At 33.5% G+C, this 22,772-nt stretch overlaps 1 protein-coding gene across 1 annotated transcript; it reads right to left on the reverse strand.

The window, feature by feature from the left end:
• Window positions 1-33: 33 nt before the first annotated feature.
• Window positions 34-18,594, reverse strand: LOC145313950 (uncharacterized). The gene is made up of 12 exons (XM_080153617.1): window positions 18,452-18,594; window positions 16,345-16,515; window positions 15,704-15,885; window positions 13,189-13,236; window positions 12,532-12,577; window positions 7,619-7,689; window positions 6,678-6,743; window positions 4,874-4,966; window positions 3,445-3,537; window positions 2,616-2,682; window positions 511-564; window positions 34-312 (listed from the first exon to the last, which is right to left on the reverse strand). Exons 1-12 carry the CDS (start codon window positions 18,494-18,496, stop codon window positions 34-36), a joined length of 1,215 nt encoding a protein of 404 aa, XP_080009743.1. The 5' UTR covers window positions 18,497-18,594.
• Between the last annotated feature and the right edge of the window lie 4,178 nt (window positions 18,595-22,772).

Here is a 22,772-nt window from a genome sequence, read left to right on the forward strand (position 1 = left end):
AAAAAAAGGAATTTTTGAGGGGGCGGGGGGCAATTAAGAGAAATTCTGTGATTCCTTTGGTCTAATTTGTTGGCTGGTTGAACTTGAAGCAGTGAGTTCTATTCCCATCTCCGCCCCGTCCAACACCTCTCCCTCTCCCTCTTCCTGGACCATGCTGCAGCTTGAGGTAGGAGGGAGGGAGGTTGGGGCGCCCAGGCAGGTAGGAGGGAGGGAGGTGGGGGCACCCAGGCAGGTAGTGGCCTCCAGGTAGGAGGGAGGTGGCGGTGAACATATACCCACGTCCAGCGAACTATAGGACGGGGGCAACTCATTCTGAAACTAATATATTTTTATATGCTTTCATTAAACATATTGGATAAAAGAACAATAAAAATTAGAGACTGGAAGTACTTTTATCATTGACACAGTATTCTGGAGACATTGCATGTTGTTTATATGTACGTCATAGTTGAGATTATTGATTTACGGACATTTATAAAGTAGCGGCGCTGCTAGTAATAAGTACTATACCTGTGTATGGAAAGTGGATCTTGTTATCCTGGGAGTTCCATAAGCACTGGAACTCTAAAATATTATATGATGATTTCCCATAGATTTACTAGCGGGCTATGAACCCCTTATTTTTGAATAATTTGCAAATAAGGGGGAGGTTGTAGTTCCTTTCACTCTTGCCTAACCCCTGCAGGGGGAACCTTGCTCTGTACAAAACCTTCATGTGTATATTGATAGTTTACAACTTCTATAGTCCTATCTTAAAATGAAAAAAGATAATGAAATGGGCTTAGGTCTGTATAAATGTTGCTAATAAAAAAATGAACAGGGTCTTTCTGACAATAATGATTTAGAAATTATAATATTTGCTTTTTGGACATGCTTGTTAATCCACTCCTAATGGGGGAAAATTTCAATAAAACTTTCAAACTCAATTTTCTCAAAAGACCTCGTTGAAACATTATAAAATTAGCAACAAATTTATTAGAATCATGCCGTTTTTAATACTATAATGGAAAACTAGCGGGTTCGCCCCTAGAGGACTCTAGGAACACTTCAGGAGGGGGGAGTTGAATCACAAAACCTTTTTTTTATTTAGAGTTTTAAATAAATAAGTAAAATTTTTATTGTGGGGGGAAACCCCCTTTCCCCCCTCCCCAACAATTTTTTTAATTTTAATTTTAAAAAAATAAATTAGGGGGGGGGGTAAATTTTCTCTAGGGGTGATTTCTCTTTGGAATGTTGTGGTACCCTCCCCCAAAATAGTTATAAACCTTCCCGGGACCTATGAAAAGCTACCATGTTAAGGAGAACCCGATCGGTTCATCGGTTAGCGAGATCCTTCGGAACAGACAGACAGACATCGTTCTACTTTGTATTATAGATGGCCATGGTTCATGTCATTTAAATTTGTCTTTATCCGTTTCAAGATAGATGTGTCTAAATATTTTTATCATATGTAACTGAACTTCTGAAGTATAAGAAATTTATAGCTTAAATATTAAAATATCATGTCGCGTGTCCTGTGTCTTCCTACATCTTATCAAAAATTAAACCTCTCATTTTATATTTATTACTTATACTTTTTCCTTTAAATTTTTTGTAACCATCTCGTTATCTAATATCTAGTTACCTAGTATATTGCATAGCTTAGATTTCTTGCAAGTATAATAATAGCTTTAGTTGCAAGTATTAGAGAGGTCAATTGAAATATAAATACTACGATATCGTTACAAGAGTTTTGTCTGCCTTTAAGGAGCTAAGCTTTTCTACATGTAGGGTCTTTCCGCAATTGATAGCTCATGTCGTTAATTTAAGCATGTAAGAACCGTCCTATCGCTTGCAAACTTTGCATTTAGATTTTTAGCTTTTTAAAAACAATCTTTTATTTATATGATATAATTATCCCATTAACCTAATTTTAGAACATTTATTCCTACTACTAGGCAAAATGAGTAAGGAAAGAATCTCTATAACCATGTCTTAAAAAGAAAGTATTTCTTCATTTAGCATCCCATCATAGGCGTCCAAGGGGGGGGTAATGGGGCGATTACCCCCCCCCCCCCAAACGAATTTGGGGGTGCCGTAGGCACCCCCAAAAATTTTTTCATTTTACCCCCCCCCATTTAAAATTTACCCCTACCTTGGGGGTGCCGTAGGCACCCCCAACCATTTAGGAGGGGGTATTTACCCCCCCCAAACAATTTTGGGGGGGTAAATACCCCCCCCAAAATAGAAATTATCTAACAAAAAAAATTTTTGCGCGCTTCGCGCGCATTTGTAATACTAAATTTTACCCCTGCCAACAGATTTCAGGGGGGTAATTGCCCCCCAAGCAAATTTTACCCCCGGGGTAAAAATTTTGGGGGGGGGTAAAAAAAATTTACGGCCCGCTTCGCGCGCCATTTTACCCCCCCCCCCAAACCGAATTACCCCCCCTTAAAAAAATTTTACCCCCCCCCCAAAAATAAAAAGCTTGGACGCCCCTGCATCCCATCCTGTGTTTAAATAATTTTTTGATAAATCTATACGAAATTTTTGTTAATACGTGTTTACTCTATACTTGTTAATGTCCGTCTGCTTCGCCTTCTTGGATATTACAATTCTTGTTGTGCTTTACTAACCTGATAACTATAGCTTGGTTCATTTATACTCGAACGTTTCATCACATAACAACTCACAGATCGTTGTCTAAAAATTATGGTTAAATCAGATTTAAATTCAAGTAAAATCTTTTGAATGAAAATCAATGTAACCGAATAATACTTCGTAGTTACTCCTAAGTTGTCTTTTGTTACAGACAACCAACCTTTTGTCTGTGTATGGTAATGAGTTGTGCCAACTATTTTTATCATATTGTCTTACCTCTTACATAAACGAAGTACGCACAATTTAAAACGGTGTTTTGAACTGAATTTGAACCTGATTTGAAATTTGAATCTACTTGAGTCTAGTACAATTGTGTAAGGTTTAATTTTTAATTGAAGTCGTGGGATGTTTTGTTTTAATACAATTACATTACATTTCATTTAGTGTACTTTGGACTTAAAACTAGCATTTGATATAATATCCTGAAAAAAACGTATAGAGGCGCGCAGAACCTAGTAATAGTGTCTAACTTTTTATCTTTGTGACGTAATAAAAATCCATCTCTTTTTTAGGAGTTTCCTTTCCACCTCCCCTCTCATCCTTCGATTTTTGCATGATGGTCAAACTTCCTGCAGAAAATTAACTCTTTGATGACACGAACTCTGTCTGGATAATTAAGGCTGTTTTGGATCGAGGCATTTCCACTATTGCATCTTTTTATTTCGTGCACCTGACAGCAGCAGTAAGAACCATTTTTTAGGGCGAGGCTCGAACCTATCACCTTTCCGATAATGTGCAGATGCAATACGTATTACAGTTGCCAGTTTGAACCGTTTAAAATGAAACAAGTAATTATTATTTTACCTGAGAGACATGAAAACTGCCAGAACCGGCCCTGAGCACGCCAGGATGTTCATGATCCAGGCTGTCCGCAGGAAAAAATCCATTAACAACGGTCTGAAATACATATATTCTCATAGAATGTTTAACTTTTTAATGAATCTAAATGTGCCTTTCTTTTAATTACTTTTGATTCCTCTGTCATTAAAATAAATCTAGATTCATACACCTGATATCTATCTACCTTTATTTTAAGAACCCAAAAAAGTGCAGAAAATTTTGTCTTAAGAAATGTTTGCTTTCTCACTGACCATGACAAGCTTACACTTTAAAAGCTAAAAAGGCACCATATTTCTTTTAACTTTTTCATTAAGATAACGTTAAGAAATGTATAGGGGACTGAAGTAACTTTGAAGTATATGCATTGAATTGAAATATGCATGGAAAAAATCAAATACCACATTACTTTCATATCTATGGCGGCGTTTTGAAACATAATGAAACATATAAAAACTCGGATTTTTAAGCTGTCAAAGCTTAGAACCAACGAGGTTGCAATATAGGGCCTTTAATACACCGGTGGGGGTATAACTAATCAACCATTGCCCCCTCTATTCTTTAACTTGAGTCACGTGACTGTGAACAAACACTAAAAGGTGTTACCTGTGATTATGGTTATAGATATAGATTCTATGTTTTCTATTCTTTAACTTGAGTCACGTGACTGTGAGCAAACACTAAAAGGTGTTACCTGTGAGCATGATTATAGATATAGATTCTATGTTTTCTATTCTTTAGCTTGAGTCACGTGACTGTGAACAAACACTAAAAGGTGTTACCTGTGAGCATGATTATAGATATAGATTCTATGTTTTCTATTCTTTAGCTTGAGTCACGTGACTGTGAACAGACACTAAAAGGTGTTACCTGTGAGCATGATTATAGATATAGATTCTATGTTTTCTATTCTTTAGCTTGAGTCACGTGACTGTGAACAGACACTAAAGGTGTTACCTGTGAGCATGATTATAGATATAGATTCTATGTTTTCTATTCTTTAGCTTGAGTCACGTGACTGTGAACAAACACTAAAAGGTGTTACCTGTGAGCATGATTATAGATATAGATTCTATGTTTTCTATTCTTTAGCTTGAGTCACGTGACTGTGAACAGACACTAAAAGGTGTTACCTGTGAGCATGATTATAGATATAGATTCTATGTTTTCTATTCTTTAGCTTGAGTCACGTGACTGTGAACAAACACTAAAAGGTGTTACCTGTGAGCATGATTATAGATATAGATTCTATGTTTTCTATTCTTTAGCTTGAGTCACGTGACTGTGAACAAACACTAAAAGGTGTTACCTGTGATTATGGTTATAGATATAGATTCTATGTTTTCTATTCTTTAGCTTGAGTCACGTGACTGTGAACAAACACAAAAGTTGTTACCTGTGAGCATGATTATAGATATAGATTCTATGTTTTCTATTTGTATGAATGGCTGGGAAAACTGTCCAATGCCTCGGACCCACCCGGATTTTCCTAAAAAAACAAAATATCAAGTATTAGCAATTGGAAACTTTTAAAACTTTTTGTTCATAAAGCAAACAAGGACGATTGGTCTAATATTAGCTGTTTGAAATTATAGGTAAAATATAGGTAAACTGTTGAATGCCAAGAAAGAAAAAGGAGAAAACAGCAATGAGAAATTCAAATGGAATTGTGACTATGAAAGGACCAACTTATTTATCCAAATTAAACCAAAATTAGGTTCCAGGACAAACGCAGGAGTCCCAAACGTCGGAGTGGACAAACGCAGGAGTGTTAAAATATCAATTTTATTAAGTATTTCTATACAGATTAGGTTAGGTTAAGATATAAATGAACAAATAAGCCCCCCGCAGGGGTTAGGCATTTTAAAAACCTGTAATATGGTCTAAAATAGGTTAAGTTAGGTTAAGTGTCAACTCCGACGTTTGGGACTCCTGCGTTTGTCGTAGGACCCAAAATTATGGTTAAGTATTAATTAAAAAGTATTTTTTCTTGTTTTTTAATTTGTAAATCTGTAGTCATTAATGACATCCTCTAACAATCTATTGCAATTATCTACAAGATATCAACTGACTGACAAGCCTACATAAAAACTAGTAGAATAGTTTCTTTATAAAAAAATTATGGTGAACCAAAAGATGTAAGTCTAGATGAGTTATTGCAGATTTTATTGGTGTACTTTACTGCATTTTATGGCATTTAAGTCAGTTTAAAAGTAAGGTAGAATTATGTTATATTATAGAAATTTTTAAACTATACTGTAAAAGAATATTTCAAAGCAAATATTATTTTGAATATCGTCTTTTTTTGGCCAAACAAATCGTGATTTGGTCATTGAAATTCCGAATGTTAGACAGGTATTTTTTTAATATTTTTAATTCTCTAAAAATATAATTCTAAAGTTCTTCAGACAGAATTAGAATGTATAGAGTAATTTATTTAGTTTTTTTCTATATTGATTTTAAATTTTTTTCTTCATTTTGACGGATTTAAAGGTAATAGAAGAAAAGTGCAAAAATGTGCAAAAATTGATTATGATCATAAAAGTGGTCATTGTTGAAATATCCGTATGACCTTGTTCTAATAACATTACTTCTCACTTATGTTAATACAATAACCGTCTAAATAACTAGTTTTAATAGATTTAGGGCAAAAAAGGTACTTAACAACTAAGAAGCTTACCTGAAATAGGGTTAAGAAAGCTTAATCAAAACTAATGACAAAATGTTAGTTATCTTAATAAAATACTGCAATTTTACACAAAATAAATTTCTTTTGCAAAAAAAATCCGCATTTCTGTGTTAATTTAAATTAATTTTCCTTTTACCTGTTTATTTATAGGAAATAATATATTTGATTTTTTGGCTTTAAAGGATGTTTCGGGTATAGTCCCTTTCATGGCAATGCCTCTTAAGGGACGTTTCGTCGTATTTTCAAATTAGCTTTTGAAAGGTTATTTTAGGTTAGGTTAGGTTAAGTTGGATTAGGTGATTGCCCCGCAGGGTTAGAGCCCCCCACAGGGGCTAGAAATAGGAGAAAAGCTACTGTGAAAATACTACGAAACGCCCCATAACAGACGTTGCAATGAAAGGGACTAAACCCGATGTTTCTTAATATACTGAACACAAGGTTTTACAGTATTACTACATTAAAAGCCCCCCCCCCCCCTCCTTGGTTAAAAAAATATCAAAACTTGTTGTACCTGCCAGGTATAGATGTGACCAGCTTGTAATTCTGAGAATCTGACTCCCCGTGCTCTAATATTACCCTGAAAATTATTGGTTAGCATTTATACAAATTATCAGCTTTGGCACTGATTCCCCCCCCCCCCCTCTTTATTTTGGCACCACGCAGTGGTTCGGCAGAGAAAAGAATACGCCCCCCCCCCCCCCCATCTCTTATTATCAATTTATTTTAAAAATGAGGAAGAGGGGTGTCAGTGCTCAACCGGGACTTTGTGCGAAAGCACCAATTGTTGTAAGTAAAACTTTTTATATTTTCAAAAATTAAAGTACATATGCATTTAATTATTTTGATATTTTCTTGAAAATGGAATTAATGTACTGTAGAATACACAATATAGCTTTTCTACAATAGGTAATGCTTTCATTTGTTAGACTTTGGATTGAGCAGAGTTCCCTAGGGAGACAGCACTAGGGGTGATAAATTGATGTACACCCCAATGTATGGGGGATACCTGCTAAAATGTCATTAATTGTACTTTAATTTGTTCATATTTTTGTTAAAAACTTGTCTACAAATATTTTGACTATTTTAAAAGATTCTATTTATCAGATTAACATTCTTGTTCATAGTAGCGCTATCAGGGAAAAATGTGATTTTCTCAGCTGCTATCGATGATAGACGGCTGAAATTTTTGGTTAAGATTCTCATTAACAATAAGCATGAAGTGTATAATTTACTTTGTTCGTCAGTTTGTCGGTCATGTATTAAAAGACATAAAAAATTTTTTTTTTTCTTTTCAGTAAGGTTTCATGATTCCTATAAATTATTGTATATTTATCAACTGAGCATCTTATCTATAATTCATTTCATCTGTTTGTCATTCAATGAATATTTAATGCTTCGCTACTTTCATAAGGATATTGTCATTCTTGTTTAAACGATAATTTATTGTGTAACCTTTCTATTGTAGAATTAACAAAATCTTCTGTTCTGGAATTTTCTGTTTCTGTCATCAGCGTCAGTTTTACCTAAAGTTGAAGTTGGATTATAAAATACAAAAAGATAACAAGATTAGTCTTAATGAAAACTTATGCCTTTTTGAAATGAAAAAAAAAGATTACTATCCTTTCATCTACAGATCAAGAGACTCCATAGAACTTTCAGAAATTATTTTATAGAGACAGTTGTTTTGGGGGACGTTTTTGCCACACAAATGTCGAGAAATAATTTTGAAACATTTTGAATTGAAGGAAGAAGTTAAAACTGTATGCTTTCTTCAACCACAAAAAAAGAAAATATTGAAAAGTAAAAATTGTCTCAAAAGAAAGGCTTATGCAGATTTTAATTTTGCTCTTTTAGTATAGACTTGTGAAATAAAATTCTTATTGATAGCAACCTAACCAGATTGTACCCCGAAAAAAATCTATTTGATAGAAAAGGGTGAGTTAGCGTTAGGTTAGGTTAGGTTAGGTTAGTCAAGATTTTTCATTTGGGTTAAATTGTAGGCAGTTGTTGGGCCTTTTCTATTTTTTCAGTTTTTACAGTTTTTTAAAACTACGTGGAAAAAATTACCCTATTACCCTAAAAATTGCATTTCCACCCTCCCCCCCCCCCCCCTCAACACTTCCTCAAGTTCCCCTAGTAGCCGCTAGTATGTTATATACTGATAAAATTTATATTGAGTAATAGTATGTTACCTAATTTTATCTAAAAAGTTCCGGAATGATAATTAAAATTCACTTTATATTCTTTCATCATTAATTAAGCTTTTAATAACTTTATATAAAAACTCACATCCTGTTCTAACAAAAAATATATTAAATTTTATTTTTATAATTTTACTATCATATATTGTAAAGTATTCAGTTTGATGAGTGTGTATGACTGCTAAGATCTCGCGAATTCTAGACCGATCGTTCCGCAATTTTCAGTAAAGTTAAGTATTGGTCCATGGCAGGTTTAAGAGGGGGGGGGGGGGAAGGGATGAAGAGGAGGTGCGCGTTTGCCAAATTGCGTCTACCCAAAAAAGAAATTGTTTAACGAAAAAAAGGACCCACCTTCAAAAAATAGCGTTACAATGTATACCTTCCCCTTAATCAAAGGTTTGTAGAATTTGATATATCTCATAGATTGCTTTTAAACTTGCTTCCCATAGCTTTTTAAAATCTTTTTTGGTCATTGCCTTAGAAATAACATTACAATCACATAAAGCGAGAAGAAAAAAACTCATCAACAAGAAGTTTAAAATCAACGTTTTATCTCCCGTAACACTAAATGTATAAATATAGATATATAAACTACATGTCCTTAGTAGTGAGGACCTATTTCGTTTGCTAGCAAACTGCTATCTGCTCTTTTGTAGCCACTTGGCTATTTTTATATTTTTGACGCTATTGGCTGATATTCAAAGACCCAATGGAAAGTCGACACAAATTTCCACCACGTAGATATAGCTCGTGCCCCCTCTATTCTCTTATTTGAATTCCTTTAACCATGGATGCATATAATAATGCATGATTATCTACCGCAGTGTGACTGCACTATAACAATTATAAAAAAAGGTGGATTAGAACTGCATACTCATAGGTATATGATAAAAATCAGGCAAGAGTTAAACAAGATCTTCCATAAATTTAAAGACATATTTATTCTTAGTGTTTTATTACTTTCCATGTCTCCCTGATACGAGTAGTAAATAATAAATCATATAACTTTCCAAATATCCCTGTTAAAAGTAATCAATAATAAATGATTTAACTTTCTATGTCTCCCTGATACAAGTAGTAAATAATAAATGATTTAACTTTCCATGTCTCCCTGATACAAGTAGTAAATAATAAATGATTTAACTTTCCATGTCTGCCTGATGCAAGTAATAAATAAATGATAAATGATAAAGGAATAACAAAGGTTCCCCTCACCCCCTTCCCCCCAAACATCACTTTCAAATTTTTTTTTTAATTTTCTTAATTTTGGGGGGGAGGTATTTTCCCCCCAAAATATTTATAAACCTTCCCTGGACCTATGAGAAGCTAACCTGTTAAGGAGAACCCGATCAGTTCAGCGGTTAACGAGATCCTTCGTTACAATCAGACAGACAGACATCGTTCTACTTTGTATTATAGAAGTTTTTTTCATGAACTTCAATGGGACCTTCTTCTATGTATTAGTTTTACTTTTTTAGCAATCAATATACTGTATAATTTCACTAGCGGCTGCGCCCATATTATCTAATGGCTCTGTTTTCTTGGGGTAAGAAGGGGGCAGAAATATGATAAGTTCAATAGATATCAAAATCTTAAACTTTAACCAAACAAAAAAATTTCAACTTTTCGACTTTTTAAATGTCTTGCAAATCTTCTCTCTGGCTTACTTTGTCAGTCTATTCGTTGGCCCAACCATCACTTATCCTTGGTGAAATATTAATAATATATTATTTTATAATTATGTCCTTGCATGACAGTGGATATGGACAGATAAAAGATTAGCCACTCACACCAAATGTTATATAATAACATTGACCAGTCCAAAATAAGTACTTTATCTAGAATCAAGATTAGTAATATGAAATTTTATATACATGGATGTTCAATTTTTATATTCTTTTATTAGTTGGTCAGTTTTTTTATATTAAAACAAGAGAGTTAAAAACAGGGATCTTAAGGGATAAGACAATGGCCAATAAGTTGATGAACATCCCCAATGATGTCACACAAAATAACCCCTTCTGTAGATTAAAATTAGTGGTTAAAACGTTTGAACACTCATCTAAATAAACCAACTAATCAAAATTCACTAAAGTCCCCAAAGTTGTTTTTTAAGTAAGAAAATGTTATTATAAAACTTTAGGGACTAGTTTAATGACCAGCCCATTGTCCCCTCTCTCTGTGTTAAGATCACTAGGTAAAATTCCTTATACCGACATTTAAACCACACAAATCCCAATCTTTTATTTCCATCTTGTTTCTAGTACCTACTCCAAGCTTTAACCCTGCGGGGCTCCTCTAAAAACTAAACCTAACACAATTTTAAAAGAAGCAATAATATAATTGTTGCAATTCTGATAGTTTTTTTTAAAATTTATCAACAAAATAGATCAGAAAAATATTTAAAACAACCAAGTTAACATTGTTTGATTCACTTCTACGAGAGACAAAAGATAATTGAAAATGATTGCTAAAATAAAATATATCATCATGTCTTAGAATAGTGTCATTTTATCAAAAATAGGTTGAAAAAAATGTTCACTTTTAAATGCAGAAAGAAGTGAAATAAATGTGTACTTAGTATACTTATAATTAAGATAACTTGATTTTTAATTATGAAAATGTTTTATCTAAGTATCGTCTATTATTTGTCCTATATTTTTGTGTAATTGAATTATTTTTCGCCGTCTTTACAGATAATACACTAATATTGACGACTAGAGTTTAAAAATAGTTTTTGATTTCAATAAATTAAATAAACAATAAGACGAACCTAAAATTTTCCCTTCAAAACTTTGTAAAATAAATTTGCAATAAAATCATCTTTGCTTATTAATATTTTATGAAGATCTTGTAAGTCTTTAAGCTATGCATATTGCAATTTTGTCCCGTTTTAAACAATAGTGATTTTGTAAAGGCAAACTTTGTTAGTCACTTTATGCTTGTCTGTAATAGAGATCAGTAGATAGACACTGCAAAGATTTTTATTTTTCAATAAAAAAAATGAAATTTGAATAATATTTAAATTTTAGATGGTTCAAATTGCATAGCCGAACCCCTGCCCCTACCTTACTTAAAGATAAATTGAAAATATGTGGGGGGGGGGGGTTGTTTGTTTGTGTTTAACTTTTGGTACGGTAAGGTTAGTTTATATTGGGTACAGGGTAGGCAAAAAGAAAAACTAACCCATTCTTATTTTTACATTTTTTTAAAAAAGAAAAGAGGGGGAGGGTTCTGTGCTCGCTAGAACCTTAGAAGGAAAGCACCAAAATATATATGCAACTGCTAACCATATAAAGTAAAAAACAATGAAGCTTTGCTATAGGTTTATAAATTTCTTATTATCTGTTTTTGATTTGTCTGTAAATAATTTGTCTGATTTGTCTGTAAAGTTTTGATGTTGTTTAAATACTTGAACATCAACATTAAACATAATATTCTAGTATAGTTATTTCACAAGCAGTTGCACAACCGCAGCATAGCAGCTTATATATGGTTGGCCCGCCGCCGATTTGATCTACTGTCTAGTCATCATTCACAGGGAAAAAGGTTCTGAAGATAAACTATTTTGCCTCAATATTTTTGCAATAAAAATTTAAAAAATCAAACAAAGTTAGCAATATGAAAAACAAACAGTTATGTTGTTATATGATCATAAAGTTTTGATTTTCTTCAAAAATTCAAATAAACTATCACTAATTCCTGATTTTTTTGGCAAAAAAAGATTGCAGTCCTTTATTTGAAGCCGTCTTTCTGTCACTTAACCATTTAGGTCAAAATTTAGATTATTAATAATATCCATCCTTTAATACTTTTGCAAAAAATGAAATAAAGTTACTGAATATTTCAACACATTTAAATGAAATAAAGAAATCCTTAGAAAAATGGACAAAAAAAAATATTTTGTTGTGAAAATTTTAAGTATTTAAACTTTTGAACACTAGAGTAACTGGATGTAAGTATTTCTAGTAAGATCTCTTAAGCAGCTACATTGATTATCTAGATTTTGAAGAGGGAAATTGATTTACATCCCTAAAGGTGATGATTCCAATTAAAAGTTATTTCGCCCTTTTACGGTTTAAGGCATATGAATGCTGAAGACTCTTTTAACTGCCAAGGACAAACCCAACTTGTTGTATTAAAATAAAAAATAAAAAAATTTACCTCCATGTCCCCGCCAACCTCATTCACTTCATGTAGATCAGGAAATCTAAAACATCAAAAACATAAAATGAATTAATTGTGACTAATATTAAATGCTTTGTTAATGTCTAACTGAACAAAATATAATTGATGTGATTCATCTATTTATGAGTTTAAAATAAGGATTTTTTTGGTAAAAAAGAAAAAAACCTAAAATTTAATTTTTTGGAGACGATTGGAATTAAATGGTTCGGTGAAGTCAAACTGGCCAAACATTCATAATCAAATCTTTTAATTAAAGTAACAACATGTCTATCTGTTTGTTTGTACCGAAAAAGGATCTCCTTTACAATAAAGCAAATCGCTGAAATCCTCACTGACATTCAGCGACAGTTATAAAGAATCTCCCCTAAACACATCGAAAAATAATTTTGGAAACTCATTAAAAGCAGATGAAATTAGGTCTATGTTAGCATAAAAAGCATAAGATTTAGGGTTATAATTTCAACAGAGATACATACTATCCGATCAAATTAAATTGTAGCTGCGCTCCAAGAATAGTAATATAATCCAGAAATTTCAAAACACCTAACAAGTAACAGTCACCCTTCAAATGGCTTTTAATGAATAAAACCTAATTATATAATAGTTGCGCTGCTAAAAAAACATGAATTATACCTTGTGTAATCTGTCCATGTATCTAAAGGAATATCAACTCCAACTCGCCTGAATAAAAAAAATATTCAATTTAAACTCAGCTAAATAAATCTAGGGCTCGGCCCCGCGGCTCAGTCACCCTAACACCCTATGGAAATCTATGAATTATGACTTTTTTTCAAAATTGTTAGATATATTATCCAAATAATATCATATTCCTATTATCCATTAGTCTGTTCATTAATTCTGTTTAGCGTTCGATCTAAAGAGATTTAATTGTTGACTTGTGGACGAGTGCCGAGCCCTGAATAAATCCTTATATTCCCCATTCAAATTCAATTCACACTTGAAAATTGGAACCATTTTATCAATTTTAAAGCAATCTATAGGCTCAATATCAGACTGAAGGGATATGGAATCTAAGAAAAACTGTTTGACTCCAACTTTCAGCATTACATTAGGGAATGTAACAACGATAATTTGGGTCATACATAGGGCAGCAATAAAAAGCTATCAACATATAGAAACTAAGAATAGCAAGATTGTTTGGATACACTTTGAATTCGAAACCACATTCACCATCCCAATTTTTGCAAGCTATTGTGGCAAAATAACACACAAACCCTATTAAAACTGATGACATGGTTAAATCGACTATATTACATTAATCAAAGCTGGTCATGGCTTTAAATGACAGGGTGTTATTTGGAAAAAAGATCAATTTCTTGTCCATTATCCTATCCATGCATTCCTGAATTTAATATAAATTGCAGGTTGTTGAACCATGCGACAAAATTTGCCAATATGAGTTGAGTATGCCTAAATATTATCAGAAACTTTTTAAAAATTCAAATAACAAAGTTGAGTTATGATCCTCAGTATTTTCACTTTATTGTACCATTTATAACTTTGCTTCAATATCGTTATTAAACAAGTTTGGACGACTATTTCAACTTTTTAGAAATTTAAAAAAAATTGTTATAACTTATTGTGCTTTATTATTTATGTGTATCAATTTTACGTTTTCCATCTTTTCAACTCCCCTATATTTTTTAAGTCTGAGGTCTGATTTTTAAAAACATTTTTATGGAGGGAGGAGACATTTGACTGTAAATTTAAATAACCCTCAATGTGTTATAGACAAGTTCTAAAATTCTTTGGCTTACAAGAGTCTAGTTTGATTTCTGATTATCTATAATACAAAGTAGAACGATGTCTGTCTGTGTGTTTGTGTGTTTGTCTGTTTGTAGCGAAGGATCTCGCTAACCGCTGAACCGATCGGGTTCTCCTTAACAGGGTAGCTTCTCATAAGTCCCGGGAAGGTTTATAACTATTTTGGGGGAGGGTACCACCACCCTATCAGGAGAAATCGCCCCTAGAAAAAAATTATCCCTCTCGAAAAAGAGACTCCAACGAAACATAAACCAATTATTTCTGTAATTAGATATTTTAAATAAAAAAAACATTCAAAGTGCCACTAGAGGCCTCTAGGGGCGTAGCCGCTAGTTCTATATAAATTATAAATATCAAAAATTTGTTCAGCTTTTATTTTGTTCTATAAAAGAGTTTATCTTATTTAACAAAATTTGGGATTCATTAATTTATATTGTCCTACCCCTAAAAATCCTTGACTAGGATTGATAGATTAGTTAACAGTTTTCTTACTGTTTCGACTTAAAGGAAGCCTGCAAGAAATACCACGCTTTAACTGCTGAAAGACTGCCACAAGTAGACCAAATACCCCAAATTTGAAGCCTTCAGCTTCTATAACAAAAAAGTTCTAGGCATTTTAAAATGACATTTTATGTACAATGAAAATTTTGAAAGAATTGCAATGCTCATGTTGAAAACTTTGAAATTAAACTACGTGGCCTAGAAACAAAATTATAAGCTTATTTTTGTCATAAATTTAGGTTTCCAGTAACTAATTATATTTTTACAATAAAAATACCCATTTTTATAGTCAAAATCATTAAAAAAATTAAGTTTTACTTGCATTGTACCGAACGTACTGTAGCCAATCAGAAGGCTGAATCAGCTTAACAACCAATCACAGCTAAGCTTGTATTAGTTTACCCCTTTGTTTCCGCTATGTTTTTCGTTTAAAAATGCAATTTAAATCGAATTTTTTCCATAGATTTTGACTATGAAATGTGGTGTTTTTATTGTAAAAATGTAATCAGTTACAGGAAATCTAAGTTTCTGACAAAGATAAGGTTATAATTTTGTGTCTAGGCGACGTAATTTAATATTGTTTTTTCTTTTATGAGCATTGGAAATCTTTCAAAAATTCCATTGTACATAAAATGCTATTTTGAAATGCCTAGAACTTTTTTGTTAATGAAGCTAAAGGCTTTAAATTTGGGGTATTGGGTCTTCTTGTGGCAGTCTTTCAGCAGTTAAAGCGTGTTATTTCTTGCAGGCGTCCTTTAAGGAGTGATTTACCAAAACTCTCTCAATTCAGATATGATCTAAATCCGACAAACTTACTAAAAATAGAATTGCAGCGTAGCTTCTCTACAGAAACTAAAATTACTTGTTCTTTAGAATGATGGTTTGTCTTGGTCTGGTGCTCTTCAGGTGATCAAAAAACGCTTTGGCCTCCTTCTGTGACATCCTGGCCTCTGGGAAATACCGGTCGTTGGTGACCGCGGCCACTACGCACACCACGCTCGAGGCCACCATCAGGGCTGTGCCTGTGTGCACTAGCTGCGCATCCTGCATGTTAATCATTATCATTATAAAAAGTAACAGAATGTCTGTATGTGTTTGTAGCCAAAGATCTCGCTAACTGCTGAACCCTTATGGTTCTTATTTACAGTTTCTCTTTGATCCTAGGAAGGTTTATAACTATTTAGAAAGAAAATATCTCAACCTCAAAATATCTAAAAATAGGGCAGTCTAAATATTTTTTAAAAGATTCAAGGTTAGTCATAGATAGGTTTAACGATAATGTTGTTTTGTAATTTAAAACTTTGGATGTCTGGCAATAAGGTTTTTGAAAAAGCTTAAAAGTACAAGATCACTGTTTGTTATACGCCTTTAAAGTTGCTATTTTTTAGTCCATTCTAATTAGATAAAAATTCTTTGAGGAAATTAAAAGTTAAGGCAAGGTGGTGACCGGCAAGGTTATTGAATAAATAATTTAAAACTGTCAAAATCAATAACTATAAATACCTGTTTAGTAGGACAACTATGGTAGGTAAGAAAATAGATGATCCAGGCCCACATGGATATATTTGCATGGCACACAATCACCACCCAGCCCCAGGAGCACGGCGAGGTACTAGTCCTGGCCAGGCACAGGCATAGCAGGGACGGTGGCACGGTCTCTAACAGGATGCATATCTAAAAGTCAGCGATCAATTATCTCAAACGGGCGAGGCTGCTGTCCATGACACTCTAACGTCAGGATAACTAAGGGGAGCCAAATCACTCTTTTCCCGCCCAAACATAAGGGTTAAGTAGCACCCAGAAGACAACCAACTCTTTGATTGTACGACCTTTCTTTAAGTACTAAATATGCATGGTAATGAAATGTGCCTGTTTTGGGTCAATGGCGTTACCCCTAATTTAATTTTTAATGTCGCGCACCTGACATAGCAGCATTTTTTACTATTTTTTAAGTCTTTAGTCATGACGCGGTTGAAAGCCAAGATTCGAACCTATCACCTCCCCGAAGACGAGCGGATGCGCTATGTGTTGGGCCACGGTCACGGGTCGCGATAATAAGTCCTAGACAAAGAAGATAAAGTATAGAATAGAATCCAGGTAGAAGATTCTGCCTGGCTAGCCTGAATCTAAATTGGAACATTTGAAAGACTAAAACGGCTACAAGGCTGTTAGTAAATCACATGATTTAAGTAATTATTCTGAAAAAATATTCAAAATAAATTCCTTTTGCAATAATTTACTAAAAGCCTTGTAGCCAAGCCTCGACCTTTCCTTTCCCTATTCACAATGGATTAAAATCGAATTTTATGTGCAAAGCCTTAAAAATTTTAATAAAAGTAAGCAACTTTCTTTTCAAAAATGTACCAAAATTATTCTATGGTCCTAGACTATAGTAATTTATCAAAATTACTAAAAACTTCAAATTACCATTAAAGATAACTTAAAATTGAGAGAACAAGTTTTGGATTATAGTTAAAAAATTATTAAAAAGATCAAATGTAACTTTGATAAAACCAAAGCATTTGACAATGATAATGTTTACATCAAAGATAATAGGCTTTTACTTAGCATAAATAAATATAGGACGTGGTTCGTGCACAGAACCTCCACCCCACAACCCCCCCCCCCCCCCCCTTACTCCCTATATCTAAAAATATTGGGAATAGTCCCTTTCGTGGCAACGCCCCTTAAGGGGCGATTCGTCGTATTTTTAAAATGGCTTTTAATAGGTTATTTTAGTTTAGGTTAGGTTATATTAGGTTAGGTGATTGCCCCATAGGGTTAGGCAATTGGCCCCGCAGGTGCTAGAAATAGGAGAAAGGCTACTGTAAAAATTACCAAGAATCGCCCCTTAAGGTGCGTTTAAGAGACTATAACCAAAATATTTAATATTAGAGGGAGGTTTCTTGGTTTGTCTAATACTTAAGGTCAGGTTAGGATATGTAATCTTGGGTACTGGGTAGCTCCGCAAGGTAAGGCGTGAGAGAAAAAAAAATTCTTTCCTCTTATTTTTCATTTATTTTATAAATAAAGGGGTGGGGGTTTTCATTGCTCGATAATCAATTAGAGGGAAAGTGAGAAAAAATGATATGCAGTACGACAAACAGCACCTGTAATTCAAAACTATTTAGGGAAGCCTTGTCTTATTTAAAGTAATTCTAAAGCTTATTTTTAAAGCGAAATTTATTTCAACTCTAATTAAAAAGTTTCATTAAGAATAGGAGTAACTCTTTCCCCTTTGATGAAGCCGTGGCTTGAGGCTAGGGACCAAACTTTTTCAATCCAAGAATCTTATGTTATAAAAAGTACACCTAACTTTAGATGTAATACAGAAATATTCACGAAATAAAGAACTTTTAAAGCCGGTGTTTTCTAAGACCAAAATAGTCACTTTGTATTAAATATATAATAAAAAATTATTTCTAGATTGTCACTTTAAATATCCAATTTTCACATTCAATAAAATTTCACTTGATTTTCTCCGTATTAATTTTCTACGCATAAATAGAAATAAAGTAAGACCACAACACTTTTTCTTTGATGATGACACATAACCACCAGACAAAGAAATCACTTATCATACACTCTATGTGTGATGTATATAACTAACCTCCCAGAGATTAGGACTATCCAGCACCCGACAATATTCCCGCATTTTTAAAAATAACTAATCACTATTCATTAAGCTGAAATTGAATAATATTAATAATAAATAATTTGTAATGACTGGTGGCAGATAAAAATAACTGTGGACGCCTGGATTACTTGAGCTACCCCCTCCAGGTCTGATCATCTAGAGTCAGCTGGACACAAACACACAACTGTACACTCCACGAAAACACACTCTATGTCTCCCCTCCCCCCGTCTCACTCAGCCCTGCCTTGTCTTCACAAACAATGTAAACAAATCTCCCCCCCCTCCGTGTACACTTTTTTTTACCTATTGTCAACCTTCCCATTTCAAATGTTTGATAGAATAACATGCCTCCATAATATTCTCTTTGTCGGAGTGTAAGAGATAGTTGAATATGAACCTCCGGCCAACCATCGGAGAAAAGTTGAATGGAGCCTCCCCTTTTTTTATATTTCTCCCGCCATTTTATTTCTCCCCTCGTGTTCTCCCAACGGAGAAATAAGTTATAGACTGATAAGACATGGTTTATGCACAACAATAGACATATAAAAGAACTTTTCTCACATCCTATTATATGAAATAATATTATGTTTGTTTGTTGGTTAAGATCTCAACAACCAGTTAATCTATTAGGTTCTTCAATTTAGGGAAGATTTTCGGGATAGTTTTAGGATATTTTATATCTGAATTAAGGTCTTGGGATTGTTTAGGCTATTTTTCAGTCCCTTTCACCCCTTATCCTCTCATCTCTCGCATTTTTATGACGTCATATGGCTGATTTTTTAGTCACTTTCGGCTTTGTCTTTCATAACTAACCCAAAAATTGCGTTTTTTCTCCATCCCTGTCTGTCTATATCAAGAACTAGCGGCTGCGCCCCTGATATTTAGAAGCTTCAAAAAGGAGTCGGGAAAGAATAAAGATAGCGTAAAACCATCCAAAGACTCGAATCCAAATATTAATAAGAACTCCATTCTTCAAGAAGTTATCGAAATCATGAGCTACAGACAAAAAATGCTTACTACTTTAAATATTAGGATGAGTAAACTAATTTACATCTAAGTAATGTCTTTTGGGGTATTTTTTGCTCCCATTGTATGCCATTAAAACATATCAATTTACCATTTTGGCTTTATTAAACAAATAATACTTTTTAAAGAAAAAGAGGAACACAAACAAAGACTTGAAAGAATGTTGAACAAAAAGTCTAAATTTGAGATTAAATATTAATATGTGTATCAACGTGTCTTTTCGTACAATCAACTCGTAAGTCGAATGAAGACGATTATGTCCAATATTTCTAAAAATATGATTATTGTCTGTCACGTCCGTAACGATGCGGTAAAAAATGTGATTTTCTTGGCTGCTATTGAAGATGAACTGCTAATATTTTTAGTGAAGATTCCTATGACGTATGCGCATTTATTCTTTGCATTGTTTTGTTCGTCTGTCTGACGGCCATGCTGCAAGAGGAAAATACCTTATTTTTTAATATTTCGGGATTTACTTTGAGTTTTTGCAAATTATCTCTGTTACTTTTCTTTGTTATGACAACTGAAGATTTTGTCCGTTTGTCCATACTATATTTTTTATATTTGTGGTTCGCTTCTATGGATTTACTCATACTTGAAGTAAAAATTTGTAAAAAAAAACTTCAAAATGTCTTTTTAAGATACACCACCTGCTTTTAAGAGGTGATGCTAAGAGGAGGCTTAGCTGCCATTGCGATGCTTAATTTTCTTCAGCCGTGCGACCTAGGACACGGCTGGCAGGTCCTGAAAATACTAGGAACCAAAATTTACATAGTTGACGTTTTTGAGGTACATTCTAATTTTTTAACCAGCTTCGAACGCATAATTTCTTGTATTATTTTCTTCCAATAAAATTGCACGACTTGACTAAATGTATATAAAACTTTGATTGACCGTTAAGTTACTTAATATCTCTGAAACGACTGTAATTTTCAATTAAGGAATAGTTACTATAGTATGACAAGTAAAGAAGGCGTCTTAACTTTTTTGCTTTTTATTTAAGATAGCTAGCCGGATCTTTTAGTAAGTAATAGATGTAAAATGGTCCATAGAATTCAAATATGCAATCGGTTTTTTTTTTTGTAGATTCTTATTTTTGAAGTAATTCAAGTTTTAAAAAAAATAATTAAGATCTTACTATTTTTGTTCATACTGGCAATTTTCTTCTTTTATTTTGTTGCGTTTTAGTACCTTAAAACCGACTTAATTATTTTTTTTAAAAACTATTTAAATTACTTCAAAAATAAGAGGTCGTCTACATAAAAACCGATTGCATATCTAAATTCTATGGACAATTTTACATCTACTACTTACTAAAAGAACCGGCTAGCTATCTTAAATAAAGAGCCAAAAAGTTAAGACGCCTTCTTTGGGATTTTTCTTACTATGTCTGTTTGATCTGAGGTGGATTCATAAAAAAAATTTGCCCCACTAATCGCTTAGTGGGGCAAAATTGTTTACGTGAAAAATCCAACAAAATCATATTAAAAATCTACAAAAATTAAATAAAATCTTATGTCAATAACCCTTCTTTTATTTTGTTAAATTTTTGTAGATTTTTAATGTGATTTTGGTGGATTTTTCACGACAACAATTTTGCCTCACTAAGCGATTAGTGGGGCAAATTTTTTTAAGAATCCACCTCTGGTGTTTCCAGAATAAACAGGTGTCACAAAGATGACTCAAAATATGCATTTTTATCACTGAAACAATGCAAAAGTATTTATCCAGGGATAAGTCAATGGCCGATAAAATGGCCTAATGTTGGTAAACGAAATTACCCCTTTTGTAGATAACATTTAGTGGTTGAACACTCAACTTAATGAACCAACGAATCAAAATTCACTAAAAGTCCCCAAAGTTGTTGAGCCAACGATTAATAAAACGCTATTATAACTTTAAGGACTAGTGTAATTACCTGCCCAATGTCCCCTCCCTCCCTGGTATATATCACAACTATAGGAAAATTCCCAGACACAAACTGGAAAATGTAACCCAGGTCAACGCAAGGAAGGAAAGGACAGCAGCGTTAAGTTTTACTTCCTAAGAATTAGGTGTATATTTACACTAGTGTTTCATATTTGTGAAAAAAAACCTACGGCGTTCTCCTCTTTTTATTTTTTATACCCCCCCCCCCCCTTTTTTAGGTTAGATTTTAGGCTAGGGAGCCGAGCGCTGCGGCTAGGCAGGCAAGGGTGCCGAGCGCCACGGCCAGAGTTCATAGTTCTGTCGGGGGGTATGGGGGAATAGAAATTTTCAAAATTGAACAAAAATATTTCTAAGAGGATATTACCAAAACTACAATAGCAAATAAATAATTTTGGATGTTTTGTTTAATGAAGTGATAATAATATGTAAACAATGCTTTTTTTGGCGTTCGCTCGATATGAGAAGGTGATAGATTCGAGTCTCGACCCATCAACTCGTCATGACGTAGGCGCATTCTTTGCCATGCATAGTTTTGACAGCCACACAAAGGTCGTGTATTCAAAGGGTTGGTTGTCCGATGGGCGTCTGTATATAAAATCAATGGTACTACAATCTTAGGTGAGATCTCGTAGTGAATCCCGTCCTCTATATTATATAGGCTATCCGAGATATTTCATTACAAAATACAGGCAGAAATTCTACCTCTTTTAAGTAAGGAAAGAACAAAACAAGGATTACAACATCCACAAGTAGCGAAGCACAAAATCTATTATGAAACAGACAAACGGATAGAGCAGATTATCTGTTATCATATCAAAGAAAATAAAAAGAGATAATATGCAAAAGCTTATAATCACGAAACCTTAAAAAAAGATTTATGTCTTTGAAAGAAAAGCAGCTTAAAAGCAGACAGACTACATATCATAGATATCATACCTAATTATGGTGCATAATGAAGGGAATATTGGCAAAAAGTTTTAGACGTGTAAATTTTAAAGGAGTCGAGAAAATCTGTTGTAAAAATTAAATGCGGCTAAAAATCAGCTTAAAGGCAGTCCGACCGCTAATGATGTTTTATACTTAATTGTGCTCCATAGTGTTGGAAATGTTAACAAGAAGTTTCAGCCTTCTATCTTTTACAGGAGCCGAGAAAATCAGTTGTGAAAAATAAAAGCGGCTAAAATGCTGCTTAAAAGCAGTCCGACCGCTATCGATGTTTTCCAGTTAATTGAGCTCCACAATGATGGAAATATTGACAAAGAGTTTCAGCCTTGTATCTTGAATAGGAGCCGAGAAAATCACGTTTCTCTGACTTCGTGGCTGACGGACGGATATTTGG

This window comes from Acartia tonsa, chromosome 3, assembly GCF_053477335.1.
Source record: "Acartia tonsa isolate MP-2025a chromosome 3, ASM5347733v1, whole genome shotgun sequence".
NCBI lineage: Eukaryota > Metazoa > Arthropoda > Copepoda > Calanoida > Acartiidae > Acartia > Acartia tonsa.